This window comes from Siphateles boraxobius, unplaced genomic scaffold, assembly GCF_051911475.1.
Source record: "Siphateles boraxobius isolate OS27281-9 unplaced genomic scaffold, OSU_SipBor_1 33, whole genome shotgun sequence".
NCBI classification, from domain to species: Eukaryota; Metazoa; Chordata; class Actinopteri; order Cypriniformes; family Leuciscidae; genus Siphateles; species Siphateles boraxobius.
The window spans coordinates 7,949,458-7,974,535 of record NW_027508953.1 but is presented as its reverse complement, the minus strand read 5'-3'; the positions used below and the strand labels follow the sequence as shown (position 1 = coordinate 7,974,535).

General features: G+C 37.6%; 2 protein-coding genes across 2 annotated transcripts; one reads left to right on the top strand and one right to left on the bottom strand.

The window, feature by feature from the left end:
• Positions 1 to 904: 904 nt before the first annotated feature.
• Positions 905 to 15,498, top strand: pla2g4c (phospholipase A2, group IVC (cytosolic, calcium-independent); the record flags this gene model as incomplete). Its single annotated transcript, XM_077194816.1, is given in 14 exon segments — positions 905 to 961; positions 4,710 to 4,735; positions 4,911 to 5,025; positions 5,468 to 5,610; positions 5,685 to 5,886; positions 6,598 to 6,703; positions 6,773 to 6,913; positions 7,012 to 7,077; positions 12,055 to 12,249; positions 12,375 to 12,488; positions 12,688 to 12,780; positions 13,113 to 13,267; positions 13,384 to 13,558; positions 13,774 to 15,498. Coding segments are annotated over 14 exon segments (1,755 nt in total), but the record flags the coding sequence as incomplete, so codon positions are not given.
• On the bottom strand, positions 15,253 to 25,078 carry LOC143701770 (uncharacterized). The gene is made up of 6 exons (XM_077195355.1): positions 24,975 to 25,078; positions 24,758 to 24,805; positions 20,790 to 21,257; positions 16,188 to 16,242; positions 15,908 to 16,040; positions 15,253 to 15,781 (listed from the first exon to the last, which is right to left on the bottom strand). Exons 3-6 carry the CDS (start codon positions 21,093 to 21,095, stop codon positions 15,730 to 15,732), a joined length of 546 nt encoding a protein of 181 aa, XP_077051470.1. The 5' UTR covers positions 21,096 to 21,257; positions 24,758 to 24,805; positions 24,975 to 25,078; the 3' UTR covers positions 15,253 to 15,729.

Sequence of the window (25,078 nt, the reverse complement as noted above, 5' to 3'; positions counted from 1 at the left end):
TTTGTATATGGATAAACGTGTATGTGTACATATACAACTATCTTTGTGAGTTTTAGTCCCCGGAGTGAGGACAAAAAGAGTAAAGTGTGGACAGTTTGGCTGGTCCTCACTTTCTGAGACCCATTTAAAGGCCTGTTTGAGGGTTAAGACTTGGTTTTAAGGATAAGGTTATAATTAGATTAAGAGTAGGTTTAGATTAAGAGTTTGGGTTAATTAGTTTGTGTCAATGAATGACCTCACAAAGACAGATGTACTAGAATGTGTGTGTGTTATATATGTGTATTATATATAAATTAAATTATATTTTGCATTTGTGAATTCAGTAATTCAGTCTAGTAGAGTGGGTCGTTCTCTGATTTCCACAGCAGCCCATCTGATGCTCGCAAGCGGTTCTTCCCCCCAAATAGACAGGGAAGTTTATGGTTGGCCTTCATCACCACAGCAACGGTGCAGGAATTTGGCTTTCTAACGGCCTCGCACCAGGGCGGGTAATCGACTGGCTGCTTTCCACTAGAGGACAGCAAAGAACAATGAGCTTCAATATCAGCTACATATGAGTGCTTGTAGTCATGCAAGTATGCGCTTTTGAGAACTTACTGTTCACAGCAGCCCACTCCAAAAGGCTCGAAACACACACACTGGAAACATTCGTCGTTTATCCAGGACTCCCCGATGTCAAAAACACGGCCTTTGTGTTCACAGCTGGCTGCAGTGAAAGAGTGACTATTACCACTTTAAATAACAGATCATTTGATGTACATTCAAACTGATTTTTATTTTATTTTATTTTTTACAGTATATATTTTCTAAGATCGGTGTTTATCTGAACCCTTTCCTTTGTATTGTTTAGTCTAGATTACCTTTTGCATTGAAGTAGCATTCTCCACCGCCGGATAGTCCATGACAGAGCTGGAGGAGGTTAACCACGCAAAACACAGCTAGCAAAACGTTCATCTCGCTTGTCTGCATGTCTAGAAGGAAAAATGGAGGGTAAATGAGCAATTGCACATTTATTCTCGAAATTGAATGATAGGATTCAGTTACTGTGAGCTACTAGTAATATTTTTGCAATTACAAACATTTCCAATTAAAAGCACATCAAATAATAAGCCATTTTCTATTCCACTGATATAGTAAAAAGGACACTGAATACCAAAGGGAGTGCTTGTAACACTCTTAAAAATGATTTTATGAAAAAATAGTGTAGCTTGAAGAAAAAACAATACTTTTAGCTGTTTTTGGTACTGTTAGTGATTTCAAAATTAAGTTTTACATCTAATTGAGTATATGCAGTGCAGAATGAACCATTACAGGTTTTACTTTGTACATGTTATCAGAATGTCAGATCAGAGTATTATTACTATTGAACGCTGGATAAAATGTATAGGCTACTACAAGATGTTTATCACAAGACAATTTGTCTAAAAGAGAGAAAGAGCGTAGTCTAAAATAAAAATCTTACTTATTCTCATCTTTTTCTTATCTATTGTACCAAATTGTGTAGTATTTGTCATAAAATAGTGCATATAGCTGTGTGTTTGGAATATATTACCAATATTATAATAAAGACTGCTTGCTAGAGCATTATATGTATTGTGTTGCCTTTTATTATATGTTTTATTTGTCCTTTTTTGTTATGCTTTTTATGTATAATACGTGTATCTTTTATTTTCATCAAGTGGGTTTCATTTTTAATGTTGTTAAATTGATTATGGTATTTTTTACTTCATTTTCAGTTGAAGCACTTGGTGCTTGTTGTTATTTTTATTGTAAAGAAACTGCATTCCTTGTATGAAAGGTGCTAAAAAAAATTTGCATGTTATCTTATTAATGACTTTTGAAAGTTGATTAGTCCTTTAACATTACTTTTTTTTTTTTAAAGAGATCATAAACAATGAGTTTGTTACCTTTTAGGATCTGTAGGTGTTCCCGTCCTCTGTCCTGGTCTGGTGTGTTCTTGTGTTCTCCCTGATGATCCGAGTCAGACACACATCAGCTTTATATACCTGCATCTCTCTCCTCTCATCTTCACCTCTCCCCCACTCTGTCATTTATGTTTATCCTCACTCTATTCTTTCTTTCTGTGCACACAGAATGTTTTACTGCTGATAAGAGGGGTGAGCCTAAATCACCTAAAGGACTATTCTCATTTAAAGTTTACTTGAATTATGTTTTTATATTATATTATATTTTTACAACCACAATTGGCACAAATATGAATAAATTGGCATTAGCAACTCAATCAAAAACATTCCATGTTTGTACTAATATGTCTTGTTATTATTATATGAGCCTATATTTTTACAATCCCAATAGAAAAGAAATTTAGCATTAGCAACTCGTATACTAGCAACTAATATAAGTCTTGTTATTATTAAATTATATCATATTAATTATATTATATTTTACAACCACAATTGGCACAAAAATTGAATAAATTATGAATTAGCTTTTAAAGACTTTGAACTGAAATCCTTGTATGAAATATGCTATAAAGTTTATTATTATTATTAGTTCACATATTACCCTAATGACTTTTGAAAGTTGATTTAGCAATTGGCAAAAAAATATTAATAGTGACTCAATCAAAACATTGTATGTTTGTAATAATATAAGCCTTTTTTAATAAATTATAAATTATATTTTATTTTACTAGTTCTTATTATATTATATATTTTATTTTTTCAAACACAATTGGCAAAACAAGAGAATTAACTGGCTTCAATACCATTGCATGTTTATACCAATGTAAGTCTCGTTTCTATTATTGCACTACAGTTACAGTACATTTCTTTTTCAGTTATTTATTGCTTTTTCATTGGTTACATAATTGTAACAATACAAGACAGGTGTCTGCTTCTGGTTTGTAGTTTGCCCTTTCAAAGATCAAAGGTCACATTATAACTTTTAGAAGCTGATGATATTCGACTTCACATCGGAGAGGTCACCCATGCAATGGATTGTTTTATATTATCAGGTTGACGTCACAGACACTAAGTCTGCATGTGTGTGTGTGTAAACAGCGTATTCACACACAGTGTTGTCTCTGCATGCACACAGATAAAACGTGCTGTTGTGCATGTACACACATTACATGCACACACAGGCAAACATGCCTGCGGAATAAATGACGTCACTGATGCTCTTGTATCCTTTATGTGTGTCTGAGTCTATGTATTTTGTTGTCAGTCATTAGTGATTATGGAAATCTGTAACTGTCTTTCTGCCTGTGTATTGTTGTAGCATTGAGATACAGATAAACTCATTAGTTCAGGGGCTTCAGATAACAAAGTGTAAAGAGATGTTTGGGAAGACACGATTGTGTTTGTCTAATTGTCTTTTATTGTCTGTCTTGTCTCAATCTTAACAGCGCTGTTAATGCAAACACACCTGCTGCACAGTATTGTTGTACACACACACACACACACACACACACACACACACACACACACACACACACACACACACACACACACACACACACACACACACACACACACACACACTGTGTTTCCATGTTTAATGGGGACTTTCCATGGACAACATTACTGTACAAACTGTATATTCTATCCCCTAACCCACTTTTTGCATTTTATTTTCACATTTTCAAGATTTTTGTTCCCAGATGTGCCCACAAGGTCAAGAATTACTGGCATTGTGACTCACACCACAAACTCAATATGCAAAGTATAAGTATGACATAACAATCTAAGTGTACATTGGATTTGTTTGTCAAATAGAACCTAAAAGGGGTGATTTATGTTTTGTAACTTCTTTGAATTTAAAATGTAATTAATTTTTAATAAACTGCACTATCCTTCAAACATTTGGGGTCAGTAGTTTTTTTTTTTGTTAAAATTTATGTAAAAAAAAAAATACAGAAGAAGCAGTGATATTGTGAAATGAACACAATTTACTGTTTTCTATTTCAATACATTTGAAAATATAATTTATTAATGTGAATAATAGACTTCAGAGTCACATGATCTTTCAGAAATCATTCTCAAACGCTGATTTGGTGCTCAAGAAACATTTCTTGAAAACTGTGAATGTTTCTTATGGGTTAGGGTGTAGAAAGTTCAAAAGAACAGCATTTATTTGAAATAGAAATCTTATAAATGCCTTCACATCACTTTGGATCAATTGAATGCATTCTTGCTAACTAAACTTATGATTTCCTTGTTTTTTCTTACGGACTCCAGACTTTTGAACTAAAAAAAATTGGAATATTACAAAAATATTTCACATTAAAACTTCATGTTATTAAAAAAATCTGATTCAAATTGTAATGTTTTATTCTGTTCTATTGTACAGTATCAATCAACAAACAGATGTGCTTTGGAAAATGTACACTTTTGATTCATATCCTCGAGTACAAGACTTGACTGGAAATATTGTTACGGGGCAACTTGGCAAAGCTAAGTCAGCTCTGCTCTTCTTGGTCTAAACCACATTTCATGCTTCCTCTTCACGTCACATGCTCTCAATACAAATGTTTCAGTTTGGTTTGCTTCACCCTTCCTTACTTCATCCCCTGCCAGCAAAGGTAAGTGTCTTTAAAGCAGCTTTTTTTTTTTTAAATGAAATCGCTTTCTGTTTGGTTTCTAAATATCTTTTCACAAAAATTTTGCATTTCATCGAATTTATGAGACTGGAAAATGACATTTCAGAACAAATCAAACCTAAATCTTCAAATGTCCTTGTTACAGATGTCTGAGGGAAATCAAAGCCAATGGTAAAACTGCATAGATTTCTGTAACCACTGAAATCATTTTTGCTCCTTTTCCAACATGCAGTGTTACAACACAATGATAATTCAAATTTAAGCTAAGAGTTTCTCTAGTAGGCCCTACTTGTTGGTATTGTTTTGAAACCTTTTGTGAACAGTCTTGATTGGTTTTCTACGACAGCGATTGCAAAGTGAGAATCGGTCATTCACTGAACGAGGCTGAAATAAACCATGTGACCAGCAGGAGAGAATCAGCTCTGGAGTGTCTTAAAAAACACGGCATTCCGTGTAGCCTGGTAACTGTATTTCACATATTGTGTGTTTATTTATTCAATATTTAAGATCATTTTGGTTTGCTTCTAGCTCACATCTTAGTTTAACCATGGCTAAATCCAATATTCAAAATTCTTCAGATAACTGAAAATGCAGAAAAAGCTAAATGTCACATCGAATTTCATCGCACTAAAAGTTTGTTATTAACTGGACTTCTTGTTTATTTATAAATTTAACAATGATGTCTTTAATGATATGTTGTTGTTTTTTCCATTCTGAGCTTTTAAATGAACCTGAATGAATTCCATAAAACACAATTAGCCTACACAATGTTAAAACAAATACGGAAATGTCTGATTTGGAAAGGTTTGGGCTGGTCATCTAAGGCAAACTCACTTGACTGAAGTCCTTACTAAAGGCATTTTTACATAGTTGCTTAATAAGTATTTACTGCATTCTTTACAGGAGGATATGCCCAACATCGCTCTGTTGGCTTCAGGAGGAAGTGAACGAGCGATGGTGGGTTTGCTGGGATCACTGGTCGCTCTGTCTCAAGATCATCTGTTGGACTGCATGCTGTATCTTGCTGGGCTCTCTGGATCTACCTGGTAAATAAGTAAATGCATGTGCTCAAATTCAGCTCATCAGAATATTAACAAATGACTAAACTTTTCTTCATAAGGTGCATGGCATCTTTATACAAAGAACCAAATTGGTCCAGCAAGCTAAATAAAGTGATGGATGACTTCGAACAGAGACTTGTAAATGGTGACGTCAGATTCAAGGACAAATTGTCGACACTCAAAAAATACTACAGACAAAAAGACAATTTCAGTCTGACAGACATCTGGGCAGTGCTGGTTATAAGCGAAATTGTGAAAGAGGTAAGAGAAAGGGTTGCATATGTTTAATGCAATAATTTAGCACATTTGCAGAATTTGATAATATTCTGCTTTCTTAAGAGTGGAAATCGTGAAAGTAATTTTGAATATTTTATTCTATTGACAGTCTCAGAGTCTTTATAATGGGTCTTTAGACATGAACATTTTTGTTAATTTGTCATATATTAGCATAAGTGGAACTCTATTTACCTTGTATTGTCCTGTGGATTTTCATTTACTATTCTTCCAGATTATATTTAGCTCATCACAAAGTGGGTAGCTTCTGACTTTTGAGAGACTTTCTGTCTCTCTGATCCATAACATCCACAGACAAAAAGGGCAAACGTAACAAAACACATTACTTTCAACTTTCAATAAAAAAGTTGTACGTAATATAACAGTGGCCAGCCATTTTGCCGTGGCGTCCAGGGAGCGATTGGGGATTAGGAGCCTTGCTCAAGGGCACCTCAGTCATTTCCTGCCGATATTGAGACTTGAGCCCGCAACCTTCGGGTAACAAGTCCGATTCTTGAGCGTTAGGCCAATGTTTTTTTTGAAACCGTAATACATTTTTTCAGAGTTCTCAGTGAATAGAACATTCAAAGGAACAGCATTTTAACTGTAGTGAATTTTTGTACACAGACACACACACACACACACACACACACACAATATTTACCTAACTATTTGCGCTGATTTTAAGTTTTTCTACAGATAGATAACTGTACTTTTACCAGTCAGAGGAGCCAACACAGCAAAGATCCTTATCCCATCTACACCGTGACTGATATGCAGAGCAGATATGATAATCTAGAAGCAGGTAATATCAGTGTCTTTGTGCGTTGTATGTGTTTTCACTGTGTCTGAGACTTACAGTGTTCTGCCATAGAGAAATTTGTTGAGATCACGCCACATGAGACTGGGTACTCCATTAGTGGGGCCTTTGTAGATACTTCCTGTTTTGGAAGTCAGTTTGACCAAGGGGTTAAAATAAAAGACCAGCCTGAGATGGACATGCTGTTCCTGCAAGGTGGGCTGAAACAACACATACTTTTTTATCTTTTAGTTCAACTCCCATTCACTTGTCTATTGAGTTGCTTGCTGTTTTTCTTTCTTTCTTTTCTACAGGTATGTGTGGTAGTGCTCTTGCTGACCTAGAAAAAATACTTGAGGCACTGTTACATTTCATCAAAGGTAAGTCCACTTTATTCATATTTGCCAAGTTTTAAAAAGACTAGGCTTAAGCCTATTCCCAGACTACAATGCCTGTTTAAACTACCCTGGCATAACTGAAAGCAACTTGTATTGCACTGACATGTCTTTAAATATGCCCTGACAATGTTTTATGCACACCAGTAATGTTTTTTCTAGGGCCCATTTATAAAAGCTACTTAAAGGAAGGGTATAGGCGATTTGTTCCAGAAACATATATATATATATATATATATTACGTCTGATATTGTGATATTGCGTTTATAGGTTACAACAGTTCGACCGCACACATGAGTAAATAAATAATAAACAACCACGGAGTGTCTTTAAAACCCTTCTTTTTTGCGGAACTACTTCCTTCCGCCACTAATTGAAATCTCAAATTGACAGTTTGACAGTTGAGCCCAAGCCTCCGTTAAAAAGTCGAAAACGTCACTTTAGAACTTTACAGATCGACTAACCGAGTGCATTACCTGCATCTTATACTACAGGGCCATTTAATGCTTGAATCTGATTGGTTGACGAACGTTCTAATGTGTGCAATTATTATCAGGGAAACACACGGCTAAAGTAGTTCCAGGCAGCTCTTGACCCATTACAGTTCCATATCACTTCGCGTAATTGACTGTGGTAGCCTAATAACAGAAAATATGAGACAATTCTTAAAGGGATACTCCACTTTTTTTGGAAATAGGCTAATTTTACAACTCCCCCAGAGTTAAACTGTTGAGTTTTACCGTTTTTGAATCCATTCAGCCGATCTCCGGTTCTGGGGGTACCACTTTTAGCATAGCTTAGCATACATCATTGAAGTGGAAAAGACCATTAGCATTTCTCAAAAAAAAATGACATGGTATGGTTTTATTGACGCCATCGTTTATAATACACCAAAGCATAAACTGGCTACGGTAAAGATACGGGGCGTTTCCGGAAAACGTGCACTACCCGGTTAGCGAATCACAACACACTGGGCCAGCTAACCAATCTGAGCCCGTTTTTTTGAGGGACTGGCTTCATAGAACTCGGAAACCATCAGACCGTTTTTACAAGGAGGGACAGAGCAGTGTAGAATAAAGGTAAAATATATGAAAAATAATGCAATTTTTTTAAAACGAAGCATGAACACATGTTACAGTGCACCCCACAAACACAATCAAGCCTTTGAAAAAATGTGTTTACCACCCCTTTAAAGGTGCAATGTGTAAAAATTTTGAGTATCTATTAACAGAAATGCAATATGACATCCATAACTATGTGTTCAGTGGTGTATAAAGAACTTACTTAATAAACCGTAATGTTTTCATTACCTTAGAATGAGGCATTTATATCTACATAGGCGCGGGAATCCCCTTCTATGAAGGTCGACATATTGTGACGTCATGTTTCTACAGTAGCCGACAGCGAACAAATAGCGTTACAGAGCGCGTTTCGTCGCTACCTTGAAAGAGAAGCCGCAGAAAGCTAGAAGCTAGCCATAAACACCGTGAGTAGTGACTTTTCCCTTGTCAGTGGTGTAAAATATGTAGTTGGATTGTTTCATGTAACTTAATTCTTCTCCCTCGCTGTGTTATGGGTTTGCTATTTGGGGATAAATGTGCTGGTTACGTTCGTGAGACAGCTGATTAGTACTCTTGTCATTGACCGTAAAACAGTTACAGGAATCACCAACCCGTCGATCTTGGAAGCATTTTAAGTCGATCGAATTTCCAAAATCGGAGAAAAAAAGCCTATTGTGTGTAGTACATTTATATTTTCATTTAGCTGACGCTTTTATCCAAAGCGACTTACAATTGCTATATATGTCAGAGGTCGCACGCCTCTGGAGCAACTACGGGTTAAGTGTCTTGCTCAGGGACACATTGGTGTCTCACAGTGGATTCGAACCTGGGTCTCTCACACCAAAGGCATGTGTCTTATCCACTGCGCCATCACCACCCCGTAAATGGTGTCTAGGGGATGCGGAGGCGCACGCGCTGTTACAATCACGTTATTTTTGCCGCACGCACCTTTGAGCTCATGCGGAAGCGTCCAGTATAAACAAGGCTTAACGCTTTAACCAGCTCAGCCACAGTAACAGCTCATACGTATCAGCCAGCTAAACTTTTACTACCCTGTTAGAAAAAATAAATAGTTGCATAGTTTCATGTGGTTCTTCTCCCTCGCTGTATTATGGGTTTGCTATGTGGGGACAAATGTGCTGGTTATGTTCGTGAGACAATCAACTAATTACTATTATTATATTACGTATTAAGACCCTTGATCCTCACCTGACTATGGCTTTGTAAACTTTATCCATGATGTGGTTTATAATGGACTGTGTTACAGAAACTTGGTTTACTCTGGCTATTCTCTACCGTCTCAGACGACAATGTTTGTCCCATTTTAGCCACCGTAGCTTCTTCGAAAGGGAGGGGTGAGCGGTGGGCTGAGCCCTTAGTGTAAACTCGCAACCGAACCGCTAGATGTCCCTAAAAGTCACACACTGCACCTTTAACGGACAGCTCTGTGTGTTCCTGTCACCGTAAACTGCTATCAGTCATCTTGTCGCAGTTAAAATCCTCCATTCAATATAATTTAATTTCCTATCATTTCGGAGAGCACGTTCATCTGCCAGTCGTGGGTCTTTCATGCGGAGACACTCCTCATACAATTTGAATATAAAATGATGCATTTAAAAGGTAATGGCTAAATGTATCTTTACAAAAGTTCACAATGCTGCTGCAGATGCAATATAATGTAGACAACGTTGAATAAATCGTCTGGTTAGATACTGATAATTAACCACTAAAACCCCTTTATCTAAATCTCTCTACATAACCATAGACAGTAAACATAACCGGCGGACTCGCGCGTCCTCCATGTCTGTAGTTTTTTTTAACACTCTTTTCACTCGTGTTTGTAGTTCTAACCGAATCCTCGTCCAACGTGCGATGGGTTGGGGGCAATATTAGCCGTTAGAGTTTGCATCGATCCAAAGAACGTATATTGACAAGAAGTGAAAGCCAATAGAACGATAAAGATCACCAAATCCATTTTAACAGTTTATTTCACAGACTTAAGACCAGTTTTCTACTTTTTTCCCACGAAACCTTTAGTAGGCTATTAGCATTACAAACACTGAATTAATACCAACATTTAAAAGTAAGTACCGTAAAGGACATGCTATATCAGATAATTGGGCATTAGACAATATATAACAGCAATAGAATAGCTTTACAGTCAACTGTTTTTTCTTTTTCTTTTCGAGTACTATCTTATAGCCTATTAATGACCGTTAAAGCAAGACTATGTAAACAAAAAAACAGCCACTGTCCATCATGTTCTATAAGATCATCATGTTTGTAGCATGGTCCAGGGGATTAAAACCTACGAAATATATTTCAGGCCTAGTGGAGTTGGTAACCAATAATAGTAGTAAATGTGTAAAGTTGCATAAAATGGAAATACTCAATAAAGCAAGAAAAAACTACCTCAAATGTGTAGGCCTATTTAATGATAGGATGAACTGTTATCTGTGCTGTTGTCCAGTAACTCCAGTTGGAATTTTCACCCCAAAATGTCGGCCGCCCTACCGAAGCTGTTACCAAAAAAAGCATCAGAGTTTCGCCTCTTGTTCTCTCTTTGATCGATCTACACTTCGGATTCTGACCGGAAATAGCAGACCATCCGGGTATCTTTGGAACACTCATTTCAACATACTACGATTTGGGATGTAGCCTACTAATTCTATTTTCGAATACTACCTATTTAAGACGGATAGTGTGCGAATTGGGACTGGGCCCATATCACGATCCTTTCTCAATACCAAATATGGCATATTATTTATATAGAATAATATCTATTGAACAAACATTTTTAAAATAACAACGATATGCATTATAAAAGATAATAGGAAATAAACACAAGCAAACAATTCAGTCAAACGTAAACAGCACTCCAGTACAGGATTCAAGTGAAATATAGCCAAAATATAGGTTTATGAAGCTTACTTTTCCCACTTAACAAAAGCGATATGCTCTGGAACAAGTAATAGATTAAGACTATTTTTTTACAGTCTATGATTAAGACCAAAGATCGCCCGTTTGATAAACCCCAAATTAATTATATCGCATGTTTAACCACTATCTGAACAGATCGTAAAATAGGCACTAAGATTATATATTAGTCACACATTTGAGGTCTAAATAACTACATTCTCCCCTAAAAAAATCGTAAAACTACATTTCATGACACAACTACAGACAGTAGTAGGCCTAGCCTATAATAGTGGATTTGCTCGACCACCATGACAGGTGCAGCAAGCGGAGTGATACATACGGTGAAACGGTTAGAGTGATGATCATAGGTGATGATACTGCGCAAATATCGCACGGCTGGAAAAGGCTCTCAGCCAATCAGATTCGAGAACCAGACAGAACCGTTGTATAAATATATGTGACGTTATACTCTAAGCGATTTGTGACTCTAATCAACACAACAAATCAACCAAAATGAATCTACAGCAGTCAGGTAGTACAGGTCAGAGCTCTTTTAGTTGTTTATGTTCATTATCATTGCAATGTTATGTGCCTTGAGACAAGAGGTAGTTTAACGTTATCTCTCATGACGCTTTTGTTTGCTCCATGCATGCTGTGCAGGTTCATGTGTGTTGAAGGAGGCGTGTCTTTGGAGATGCTCTGAAGGGAGGGTGGGATCTCATGCTTTCAAACCTAGCTCGCTTTTGCTACAAGCCTCTCTGAAAATTGCCTGTCCTACCGTTAAATGTCCTAGTTCAACTAAGGCCTACTCCTGGCTTAATCTAAGCACTGTTTGTGAAACCAGGCCATTGCAAAAAAACATAAATATTGTGAAATGTTATTACAATTTGAAATAACTGTTAAAATATAGTAATATGTTCTAAAATGTAATTTATTATTGTGATGTTGCAAAATGTAAAAATATACAACCTGTTCTTTTTAGACATAATGTTGCATGAGTTGGACATAATGGGTGACCAAGCGTCTTCAGAAGTAAATCAAACAGACGTTCACTCCCTCAGTGATCCACATGTGGACAAGGCTGGCAAAGTGCTATTGACACTTGTGGAACTGAATCTGCTGGTCTTAAGAGAGGAAGACCATTCATCTCACATTCAAACCCTTATTGGCTCCCTGAGTATCCGTCACATTACATCACATTATATCTAAAACATTGAGTTATACGTGGATATGAGAATGAGAAACATGCTCCAACGTGTGCTAGAAATTCAGTGCATGATATAATTATGCTATGTATTTCAGAAGAGCTGGACAAAGAAAAAAAAGAGAAACTACTCATGTCAAAACACATGAATAAGAACATTAAGGAATGCACACTATATATATGCAACCTGGAATCTTGCTGGAATCCGACATATGAGTTTTCCCTTCTTTTTTTTTTGCATATTATGCGACTCAAAACCCACTTTACTTGTAATCTATTCTGTAATTTGTTTCTGTAATTGATATTGTGATCAGTGGAGTAAGAAAAGCCAGCTGATTTTGTTATTTTACATGTTGATAAATAAGGACCTTTTGCATTTAGTAGCTTTTGGAAATCATTCTCTTATTTTAGGCAAAGAGATATGGACTATCATTGGTAAATGCATTAAGTTAGTTACTCTCTGGGTCTGGGGCACAACATACAACTTTCTGTACAACATGGCAGGTAAGCTAAATTATTACATAATCAATATAATTTATTAAAATATAGTAGTAAATATTAATAGTAAAATCTATCAAATGTATATAACATTATATAGAATAACAAATTTCATATCAAACTACTAGAGTTAAGTGCACTTTAAGTTAAGTAAACTCTGACATTTGTAGCAATGACAGCATGTCTAAATGGCCATAGACTTATACTAGTACATTTAAAGTCAGAGGTGAAGCTTCATCTCTTGGAGATGTCTAACTGTTGTCTTTCTACCTACAAATGTCTCATATTGCAATTTAATTAAATGAAGAAGGATTTAAATATTTTACCAGAATTCCCAGCGAAGGAGGTTCCCCCCTCCATCATTAAAGAGGAAAAGAGGCATTAGGTTGATGCTGGTTTTGACGTCAACTCACCTTTTTTACCACTGCTGAGGAAAGAGAGAGACATTGACATCCTTCTCTCCCTCGATTTCAGTGAGACAGATCCATTCGAGGTAGAATAATTGCATTCTGGGTTTTTTTCTTATTAACCAGAATGGCGTATACTAATGAATAATAATGTCCCCCTCCATGCACATCCTCTTTTATAAACATTGTTTTTAATTCACAGTCACTGATCAAGACCGCAGACATGTGCAAAGACCTAGACATTAATTTCCCTGAAATTCCTGAAGTATCAAAAGAGGAGAAATCTGCTCCAAAGGACTTTTATGTGTTCGAAGGCCCCAAAGCACCAACTGTAATTCATATTCCTCTATTCAGTATCAAGAATTGTGCTGATAAAGGTAATTGTCCAACTACTGCTTTGTGATTGTTAAAATGTTCAAATTGTCATATTAATATTAATTAATAATAATAATAATTATTTATATATTTGATAATAATGTATAAATGGATATTTATTCACAATTAAGGATTTTATAATCATATTAAAAACTGCAATATACAGAAGAGCCAATCATGAAAGCTCACAAATGTCCTAAAATGTCTCTTTTAATAGAAGAAATTAGAACGTGGAGGAATATATATAAAACCTTCCAACCACCCTACCACCGTAAAATGATCGATGACCTACTTGAGAAAGCGGAAATGAACATCAAAAACAACAAAGAGAATCTTCTGACAGTGATCAAACGGAAGACATCACATTTTGGTTCCATTTATTGATTCTCAGGTGTGACTTGTCACATCACAATGGAAACTCACTGGCTTTAGTTAAGAAGAGGTGGTTAGAATGAGAGGGTTTGTTTGTTTGATAGACAGAGAGTGATAGAGACACAAAATATGCATATAAAACATTTTGTAGAACATACAAGAGATATGGAATTGTATTTGGGTATGAATATAGGCCTACTAATGAAAATCAAGTTTTTAATGTTGTTTATATGCTTTAAGACAAAACACCATTGCTGAGTATTTTCTCCTTAAAATTGCAGAGAAAAAAATTTGATTTGAAATGGATGGTGTTGCTTATGTCACAAACTACCTTGTAACCAATCACGTCAAAGTGAGGGCAGGCTTTAGCATATCATTAACTATAACCGCTCTGAAGCAGTGAAGTCTCAAGACAAGGTTATCATGGTACATTTTTCTGCTGATATGAATAATCGGGTACATTTAGCAATATAGCGGGTGAATTATGTATTTGACGAATATTTCCATATTATGATGAACTATAGGCCTATGCCTTTCTCCACTGACTTTCTATGATGTTCAAAGTGTTTCTAAAGATGCTGATTATTAGAAGGCAGCTGTCTGACTCGAGAACATGGTGTGTGTAACATTAGCAACACATTGTTATCTATTTGATAACGTAGTCAAGCCAATTGCTAATTATATGAATTACTATTGTCCGACGTTGTAGAGACGCATTACCATTCTGATACATCGACTAGTAGACGAACCTGTATGATGCGTGGAGGTCGAGCTCATTTGCATATTAACAGATCCGCATATACTAAACGAGGCGGGGGTGTAGAGTTACATTCAAGCTATTTTAAGGCATGAATACAGTTTTTTCACTGGAACAAACACTTAAATATGCCATTTTGGTGATCAAAGATGAGTTTTAAGGGATAAAATTATTGACTACAGGGGGACTTTAATATATCTTCAAATCTGTGACTGGCTTCTTATAGGCTATTCAAGTTACTTTAAAAGTTTCTCCCACAGTTTTTGGCATGAAACATGATCCAACAATTGGGCCTTCAGCCTAATCAACTGAAAGCACATAATGTTTTTTAACCAAGTTGTAACTCTTTCTATAATTAGTTTCTTTCTTTCTTTCACGTGTCCTGTATTTGTGTGAAATTATCATAGATTAGTGGATCAGAATCAAACAAGAATATTAGAAATAGTTGTTGTTTTTATATTAGTAGAGTTGTTTTTTGCTTCTATTATAATCCATTAAATAAATCATTTGCGATGTTATATTTTGTATGGAATAGGGTTTTGGAGATGGGAATAAGTGATGAGAACAGAAGTAGAAATCTTTTTTATTTTAGTAATATAATCATCAAAGCAGCAACATGTTGTATAAATATAAACACTCTAATGAGATCCACTGAGCAAAATATTTTTTCCCCCCAATATTCATATATCAAAAAAAATTCATTAAGATACTGAACTACAACATTGATATTGAAACAACTATCATTAATCAATTTACATACTTTCATTTTATATTTAAATCCAATAAAACCCACATTAAAACTGACCCAAAAAAGTAGTCTTCAGTTGTTTTCTGTAGAGTGTGTCCATTCTTTACAAATTTTATTTAGCAGATGCTTTTAATCAAAGCAGTTTACAGTTCAGCAATACTATAACACCGATCCACAGAGATGATAAGTTTAGTTTCTGGGAGGAATGTATAAATCCATCATTTTAAAGCTGTCGAATGGTTACCAGTTACAAATGACACTGATCTGATTAGACTTTTCCTTGAGAAAATATATTTTCAATGAGGCAAGACTGCTGTTGTTCGGTTTTGAATTTGAGGGCAAAGTATCCTGTAATAAAAAAAAGACAGATATAAAGATAAATTAACTCTGAGCGCAAGATTAATTTACATATCTTGGTGACCATGAATGAATCCATATCTGTAATGAGAAAGAACAATGTCTTCAAAAACTCACTTTAAGGCAGGATCCTTCTCGAGGTCTTGTGGAAGAATCTTGGCATGGGCACAGACTGGACTGTGCTCCTGGAGCTGCTGTTTAAGGCTATTAATTTTTTCACTCCATTTTGTCTTTTCACCAGCAAAATTATCTGAATAAGAGCAAGAAAGAGAACTATCGACACCTCTTTTGTTTGTTATTATATGTTTGCTTTATGGGAGTTAAGTTACTGAAAATATAGCAGCCTTTAAAATTCAGTTTATATCATTGTAGTGGGTCCTTGCATATTTAAACATACCATCAGTGTCACTCCTCTCTTTTTCCACGACTGTAACATCATTATTCAACACTGCCTATGAAACACAACACAGAGGAAGATGGTTAGAAATGAGGACTAAACTATAGCATTTGTTACATAAAACACCCCATCAGCATGATGGTGCTCTGTCTATCCACTTTCCTCAGAAAAATTGCTTACTGCGCCTCTAAAGTAGATACCAAAAAAAAAGTCTTTTCAAACTATTCTTTTTTTTAGAGGTGCAGTAAGCAATTTTTCTGAGGAAAGTGGATAGACAGAGAACCACAACACACTTGTAGCCAATCAGCAGTAGGGGGTGTGTCCCTGTCAGAGAAAGTGAGCAAGAGAGGTAGATTTGAATAAAAACAGTAAGGAGAGATGGCTGAGAGACAATAGAAAAGAGAAAGGATCATGGGAATATAGCACTGGAAGAAGAAGGGTTATGAGAAGGCAAGAACTTTAGGAACTGTGTTAATATTAGAAAAGCTTTCCAGCGCTGGAGAGACCTAAGCAGGAAGGCCTGAAAACAGACGCAGAGCTTGTTTCTGCTCCACACATGAGTAACGTTAGTTTTGCTATGTTTCACAGAACCAAGACATGCTGTCGTTGTAATGTTAGCTATAATAACAGGACAGTTTTGAGTCTCATTGTTTGTCTGGAGCTGCTGGCAACTGACAACAAACACTTGCTTGTATATAGGCCTATCTACTGTATGCTCATCCTTGTCATTTATTTGTTATTTGAACTTTATTTTGCTTAACCTCAGCTATGATAAAGAGACATCCACTCTTTCATTGCGTGTTTTTGAGGACATAGCAATGAAGGGAGTGTTTATTGTTTGTGTTGCATTTAAATAACAACGTGTTTCTCTTACTGCACCTTTTAACAACCGATTGAAAGGATAGATACATGATGTTGATTAAACTTGTGTGGTTACTACCAGTTCAACAGGTGAGTTGTTAGTTGTTAAACCTGCTCTACAGATGGGTGTCAGTGTCTTGCCCAGCATATAAAGTATACTTAATTATGCAAATATTGTACAATGTTGTTACATTCAGATATATAACAACAAGCATTTGAACCGGGAAAACGTCTCAGGTTACGACTGTAACCCTAGTTCCCTGAGAAGGGAACGAGACGATGCGTCAATGACGCTTTGGGAACGCGTTTGCGTGACTGAGTCTGAAGCACTACTGTCAACTAGTCCAATGGAATGAATGAAGCGTCACGGGCGGTTGACGTCATGACCAGGAAGATATAAAAGCACATTCGGTGCAATGCTCGCGTTAGCTTATAGAGCCGAAGAAAAGTCGATCGCAGGGATGCAGGAAGTATGGCAGGGAGACGCATCATCTCTATTCCCTTCTCAGGGAACTAGGGTTACAGTCGTAACCTGAGACGTTACCTTTCGAGGGAACTCGCGATGCGTCGATGACGCTTTGGGAACGATAATACCCAATACGCCATAATTACAAAATGCCAGATGATAAAACTGTCGGCAAATTAAGTAAAAAGCACCTGGGATCCTGGGGCAGCTTCCAGGTCCAGGCTATAAAACCTCACAAATGTTAGCGGCGAGGACCAACCCGCCGCATCACAGACCTCCTGAAGGGAAACTCCTGATAAGAGGGCTTTAGAGGCCGCCATACTTCGGGTAGAGTGAGCTCTGACCTCCAAAGGACATGGCTGGCCAGAGGACTCATATGCAAGAGAAATAGCCTCGACTATCCACTTACTGATTGTCTGTTTAGAAGCAGGAAGACCTTTCTTAGGTGAACCAAAACAGACAAACAACTGATCAGATCTCCTCCACGGGGCAGCCCTGTGGACATAAGTGTCCAGTGCTCGCACAGGACACAAGATATTCAGTTTTTCCTGGTCCGAAGATGTAAACGGAGGAGGACAGAATGCCTGCAGTACAATAGGCCTTGGAATATTGGTTGGCACCTTAGGGACGTAACCCTGCTTAGGGTATAAGAATGCCTTAACCATACCCGGTGCAAATTCCAAACAGGTGGGAGACACAGAAAGAGCCTGAAGGTCTCTGACTCTTTTTAGGGATGAAATGGCTGACAGAAAGTCTTGAAAGTCAGAAATTTTTCTGAAACTAAATCTAGGGGCTCGAAGGGAGCCCAAGACAGGCCTTCCAAAACTATGGCCAGATCCCATGGCGGCACCCTAGTTCGAACTGCAGGCCTCAACCTCAAGGTGCCACGAAGGAAACGAATAATCAGGGGGTCTCGACCCAAAGATGTAATACCCACAGGGGCGTGGAAAGCCGAAATGGCCGCCACGTAAACCTTTAAGGTAGAATGACATAAACCTGACGTGAAATGAGACTGGAGAAACTGAAGTACTGTGTTGACTGAACAGTTAACTGGATCTCGCTGCTGTTGGTGACACCAAGACGTGAAAACTTTCCACTTAAGTATATATAATTTCCTCGTGGCTGGAGCTCTGGAGCTAAGAATAGTCTCAACGACCTCAGTCGAGAGACCACTCTCTAAAAGTTGGGCCCCCTCAGAGGCCAAACCCATAGGTTCCAAATCTCCGGTCGGGGGTGAAATATTGTGCCCCCTGCCTGAGTCAGAAGGTCTCTCCTGACAGGAATCTCGAAAGGAGGGCCGTCTAGGAGATGAATTAGGTCCGCAAACCAAAAACGACTCGGTCAGCGTGGAGCTACTAATAATAGACTTACTCCGTCCTGGCGGACTCTCTCCAGAACTCATGGGAGCAGAGCAACAGGGGGAAATGCGTATAGACGTAGCCTCGGCCACGTCTGTACCATAGCGTCCAACCCCAAGGGGGCTGGTTGCGTGAGGGAGAACCAAAGTGGACAGTGCGTCATATGCTGAGACGCAAACAGATCCACTTCTGCTTGGCCGTAAAATTCCGAAATGAGCTCCACCAATATCTTCCCTAGGGACCACAAAAGGATCTGGTGCGCCAGTTTGCAGAGTGGACGCGAACGCAGACCCCCCTGTCGATTTAAATAAGAGACCACCGAAGTGTTGTCTGTACGGACGAGCACATGATGGTCTCCTTCGTAGCTCTGAGAGAAAGATCTGTAGCCCGACGAAGTTCTCGAATTTCGTCGGGACTAACTCCCTCACTCCTATCTATATCCCCCAGCAGATCTGCCTGATAGGCTTGTAGCACTGCCATCGTGTGCAGACAGGCTCCAGCTTGACCTGCTGCCGTATAAGCCTTACCCACTAAATTAGATGTGGTCTTTAGTGGTTTATTCGGCAACACGGGATCCTTCAGGGACGATGCTGACCCAGGAGACAGATAGCTCGCGAGCATCTGTTCCGCTGGGGGCATTGACCCATAACCAAAAACTTTCAGCCCCTTTATATTTGAATACGTTTGAACATGGGGACTAAAAAGACGTGACGAATATGGTTTATTCCATGATCTACATAGCTCACTATGTAGATCAGGAAAGAATGGAAGGGCCCGTGATTGAGATGAAACATTAGAAGTGAGAAAACGCTCGTCTAATTTGCTTTTAGGACGAGAATCTCTCTTTTCTGCTGGCCAGTCAATACTCAACTTATCTACAGCACGAGTTATCACCTCAATAAGCTCCTCGTGTGCTGGGGAGAGGGATGGCGAATCCTCTCCCCTTATTGAACTTTCTTTATTTGTGTTTGTGTCACTCTCACCGATGCTCAGTAACTCTACCTCCTCAGAGCTAGAGCACTGAAGCAACGGGCTCTCTTCCCGGGCGGAAGAAGCCGCAGCGCGGGCTTCCGACACCGGCAAGAGAGCAATGGATCCTTCGGGTAAAGGAGGAGATAAGGCAGAGCCCGTCCCCAACCCCGCCGAAAGATCCATTTGCGAACCCCAAGTGAGCCTTCTCCGAGCTGCCTCGGTAGCCGCGGGTCCAGAACCCCGAGGTTCGCGAGCCTGTCCATCATCCTCAAATGTGGACAGACGGGAGCGGAGTGGGAGACGCTCAAAATGCTGACAGTCAGCCCCCTCGAAGGCTGACATAGCATGCTCCACTCCTAAACAAACTACACAAATCTCATGTGTATCTCCACCCGTGATATAACGAGGGCAAGGAGAAGCACAGGCTTTGAATAGTTGTTTCGCCATAATACAATACAATGAGAGACAGACAACAATAAATATAACAGACAGTTTTGTCATAGAGCGCTTTGCTGAGGCACAAAAGCTAACGCGAGCATTGCACCGGATGTGCTTTTATTTCTTCCTGGTCATGACGTCACCCGCCCGTGACGCTTCATTCATTCATTCCATTGGACTAGTTGACAGTAGTGCTTCAGACTCAGTCACGCAAAGGCGTTCCCAAAGAGTCATCGACGCATCGCGAGTTCCCACGAAAGGGAACTAAAATTGACTGTACACTTTCCTGCCAGAATAATTAATCTTTAACCAAAATATAAATCCAAGTTACTAATACATTTAAACAGTGTATATATGTGTATTGTAAATAGTATTTTGTAAATAAATACAATTTCACAAATTTTCCTTATGAAAATATATATACAGTATATATATATATATATATATATATATATATATATATTCTCTTCTACCTAAATAAATCATATATTGATCGATATTACTCACCACTGAATCCTTGCATGCTTTAACCTCTTTGTCCTTTTCCTCCTTAGCGGAGGTTAATTTCCCGACCTCATCCTGAAGTTCCTTGACATCCTTCTCTGTGTCGTCCATCTCCATCTGTGAGTGCTTAACTGCTAGATTGTAATTTTCTATACCCAGCTCTGTTTCTCTCAGCGCTGCCTCAACGAAATCCATTTCGTTTCCTAGTTTGTTTATCGACTCCGTTTTAAGATGCATATATCCCAGCAAGCCCATGATCATAACTATGGCTAAACACAGGATCAGAGGCCAGCATGACTTCCTCTCCATGGCTATGTGTATGTCCAAAAGATTTTTTTAAATAAATTTATAGAAGTTAATAATCAGGTTTGATTTCCTATATATATATATCAGTTCTGTTCTAATATAATCCTTTATCTGTCTTCAGTCTAAGTAACATGCATGTATATGATTAATATAGTTGTATGATCTCTAAAAGAAACAGAGAAAATAATTAATTTACAGTCATATAGACACCTTTTTAAAAACAATGAATTTACAGTTATAATGACACATTTAAAATAACAATTAATATTAGTCATACACTTTAAAAAGAATGAATTTACACTCATAACAACAGGCCTACATTTAAAAAAAAACAATCATCAATCAATTTACAGTCATAATGGCACATTTAATAAAAAATATTTGAATGATTATAAATAGTCTCAGTCATAGGTGAAGTCAAGTGTCAACCAACCAACATAAATGTGGAGGTATATCCCTTTCCATACCTTAGTTGTTTTTTTTTACAACTCTGCTGAAACAATCGCTAAGACCAGAAATGAAGCTTAGACTGGCAGCAGAATTGCTAAACCTCTCCCAGACTTGCTAAAGTCTTTTGACTTTGACTTTTGGTCTTTAAGTACAACAAATCCCTCTTAAAACAGAAAACAGAACAGGCTGGAAAACTAGCTAAGACCAACAAACCACGCTAGTGATGTTTTTCCAGTATGGAAGTAAAATAATGACAAAATGTTTTTGAAACAAAAAAACTTGTTGAATTGCACTACTTGAAAAAATATGCATTGCATTAACCCTGCTTGCATTTTTATGGGCTGAAATTCAACATGGTTGTATATTTAAGCTGTGAATATTTCAATTCAAAACATTTCACACACGTTTTCATTAATAAAAAAAATTCACCTTTCAGATTTCACTTCCAAAATATTCATTCTGTTTAAAAATGCAACCTATAATATTCGACAGGCAATTTTCGGTCCATTTTAGTTCGCTTCCACAAATTCAGTGGTTCGAATCATAGAACGTAAAAGAAATGCACACCGCGACCCCCTTGATTTCAACGGAGAAAAGTGAAGCCCATTAGAAGCAAGGGGGTAATCCATCAGCCGGAAACTGAAGCCTCCCTGGGGGCCGCCATTGTAGCAGACCATCACCTGCTGTTAGCATTCCATTGACTCCCATTCATTTTGGCGTCACTCTGACAGCGAATAACTTTACATCTGAGGCGTCCAAATACTTGGAATACTTGGAAATAAGGAATAATACTGGTCCATTATTTATTTCTAAAGAAACACGACAATGTATAAAAGGCTTCATTACATTGTATCTTACGTTATGGCCTCGTAGAAGCCGTTTTTGTAAAAATAGGCTAATGATTGTGTCATAACCACGCAACTTTCTGTCGCACAGTAGAGAAATTTCCGTATAGACAGGAGGAGAAGCTCGCAGGCAATCTTTTATTGTCTATGAGGCCACCCGGGGGGACATGGAGGCATATAGTCAATGGAGAAACCCATAGATGGAGATAAAATATTTAAACAACGTTTTAGAGGAATTCGGTGATTCAGATTTGTCTTGGCACAGCTACTAGAAGATTTACAACTGTCAGACAGGTTGCTCACGTCACATCTACGTCGTCAAGCTCAGTTTGAGTCTGCGCAGTACGCTCAGCCATCAGGAAGTGAGTGCTTCTAATGGGCTTCACTTTTTTCCGTTGAAATCAAGGGGGTCGCTGTGCCCATTTCTTTTACTGTCTATGATTAGAAGCACTCACTTCATGTATCTAATAAAATAAACTGTCAATCATGTGTAAATATTGCTATTTTTTTTGTAGGCCTACCGCATAATCTCATATTTATTTTAATATCAACTATGCATATCTAAAAAGTGTCCATCATGCCTGACACCTACATGAACAATTTACAGTTGGTTTTGGTAGTCTAATATGTAGGCTACTCATTGTTCATTGCGGAAGTATTTTTTTGCACACAGTGCCGCGACAAATAAATCACTCCTTTACGACTGGCTGCCTGCATTCATTCACTGAGCTCGCGGCTGCTGCAACTTGCGCTCTCTTCATGACTCAACCCTCCACGGACAGTTTTTAATGTTTTATCAGACAATAACTACTCAAGATTTTACTTTAGTATAATTTTCGGGACAATCAGGGCCGGATTCGGGATTCGGGACAGCAGCTTAGATTCCGGGACTGTCCCGAATTTTTCGGGACTTCACCCTAGAAACACTAGGCCTACTGCTGCACAGCGCCGCGATATAGGCTAAAGTTAAGAAAACTAAACAACCGAGAGAACTATGTTAACTAGTCAACCTCAGATTTAACGCTTTATCTGTAGCCTACACTGTAAAACTTTTCACTGTAAATTTACAGTAAAACACTGGCAGCTGGGTTGCCAGCCACATTCTGTATTTTTACAGAACTAGTACTGTAAACAGCATTTACAGTATTGTAGTATAAAACGTGGTATTGTAAAATTACAGTAAAATACTGGCAGCTGGGTTGCCGGCCACATACTGTATTTTTACAGAACTAGTACTGTAAACAGCATTTACAGTATTGTGCCATAAAACAATGTACTGTAAATTTACAGTAAAATACTGGCAGCTGGGTTGCCGGCCACATACTGAATTTTTACAGAACTGGTACTGTAAACAGCATTTACAGTACTCCACTGTAAAAACCAAACACAGTATATACCACACACTTTTTTACAGTATTAAACTTGTCTACAGCAGTAAATTGTATTTTTACAGGGAATACTGCTTACATAATTAAAAATATTATACTTTAAAGTAAGTCACACATATCATGCATCGGGGAATGACATTATAATATCGTTCACGGTAGAAAAAGCTGTTACATGAGCAAAAATAACTTAAATTAAATGTTAACTGAAAACTTAAATGTTAATACAGCTTTTGTGACTTTATCAGCTTTTTCACATATATACTGGCCCTGATAATCATTACAAATACTTACCGCTTGCTCCATTTCTGTAAATCCGTTTTTATGAATGAATGACTCTCTCACCCGTTGCTCTAAGTTTTCTTCGTCAACTGCTGGTAAGATTGACTAACAGATATGAAAATTATGAAACGTCAATCTACTGAAATTCCTGCCGTTCCAGAAAGTCAAATGTTGAATTTTCTGTCCAATTTGAACTGAATTTGTGGAAGTGAATTTGTAAAGCGAACTAATGGACCGAAAATTGCCTGTAAAATCTGGCCTATAGGTTGTATTTTTAAACAGAATGAATATTTTGGAAGGGAAATATGAAAGGTGACAATGGATTATTGAATTTTTATTAATGAAAACGTGTGTGAAATGTTTTGAATTGAAATATTCACAGCTTTATACAACCATGTTGAATTTCAGCCCATAAAAATGCAAGCCCTAAAAATACAATGCATTAAAATGCAAGCAGGGTTATTAATGCATTGCATATTTTTTCAAGTGCAATTCAACAATTTTTTTTTTCAAAAACATTTGTCATCATTTTACTTCCATATTCCTGCCATCTGGAGCCATACAGTCAAAGTTTGAATGCAAAAAGTTTGAAATGCTGTCCTGATATTTTTTAATTATTTGCCATAACCTACATGACAGAAGCTTATTACATATTTCAACACTACAAAGAATGTGTCATTCAGATGAGTGGTATGAAACTCACCTTCGCCAAGAGCAGTTCGCACACAGAAGAGTAGGCTATCAACAACGGCTGGTTGGGAGTGGAGTGGACAGATGTTATGACATGGCGCTCACCGAACACAATATCACAAAAGATAAAGCGCTTTACAGTTGTACATAAAGCGCTATATAAATGCTTAATTCATTCATTCAAAAGAAGCATAAAACAACCGCAAATAAGACTAAAATAAATATATTACCTCTTTAGGCTACACCTATCTTTCTCCTATAGGCTACCGTGATCTTTCCTTTTCCCTCATTCAGTCATTCAAATGTGACCAGTCGGACCAGTTAAGCAACAAAC

Excerpts from the sequence above, each read along its gene's own strand:
- LOC143701770 (XM_077195355.1), bottom strand. The coding sequence starts at position 21,095 with ATGGAGAGGAAGTCATGCTGGCCTCTGATCCTGTGTTTAGCCATAGTT. Across the intron at positions 16,243-20,789 it reads AAGCATGCAAGGATTCAGTG|GCAGTGTTGAATAATGATGT; the intron begins GTGAGTAATATC and ends TGTGTTTCATAG. Across the intron at positions 15,782-15,907 it reads GAGAAGGATCCTGCCTTAAA|GATACTTTGCCCTCAAATTC; the intron begins GTGAGTTTTTGA and ends TTTTTATTACAG.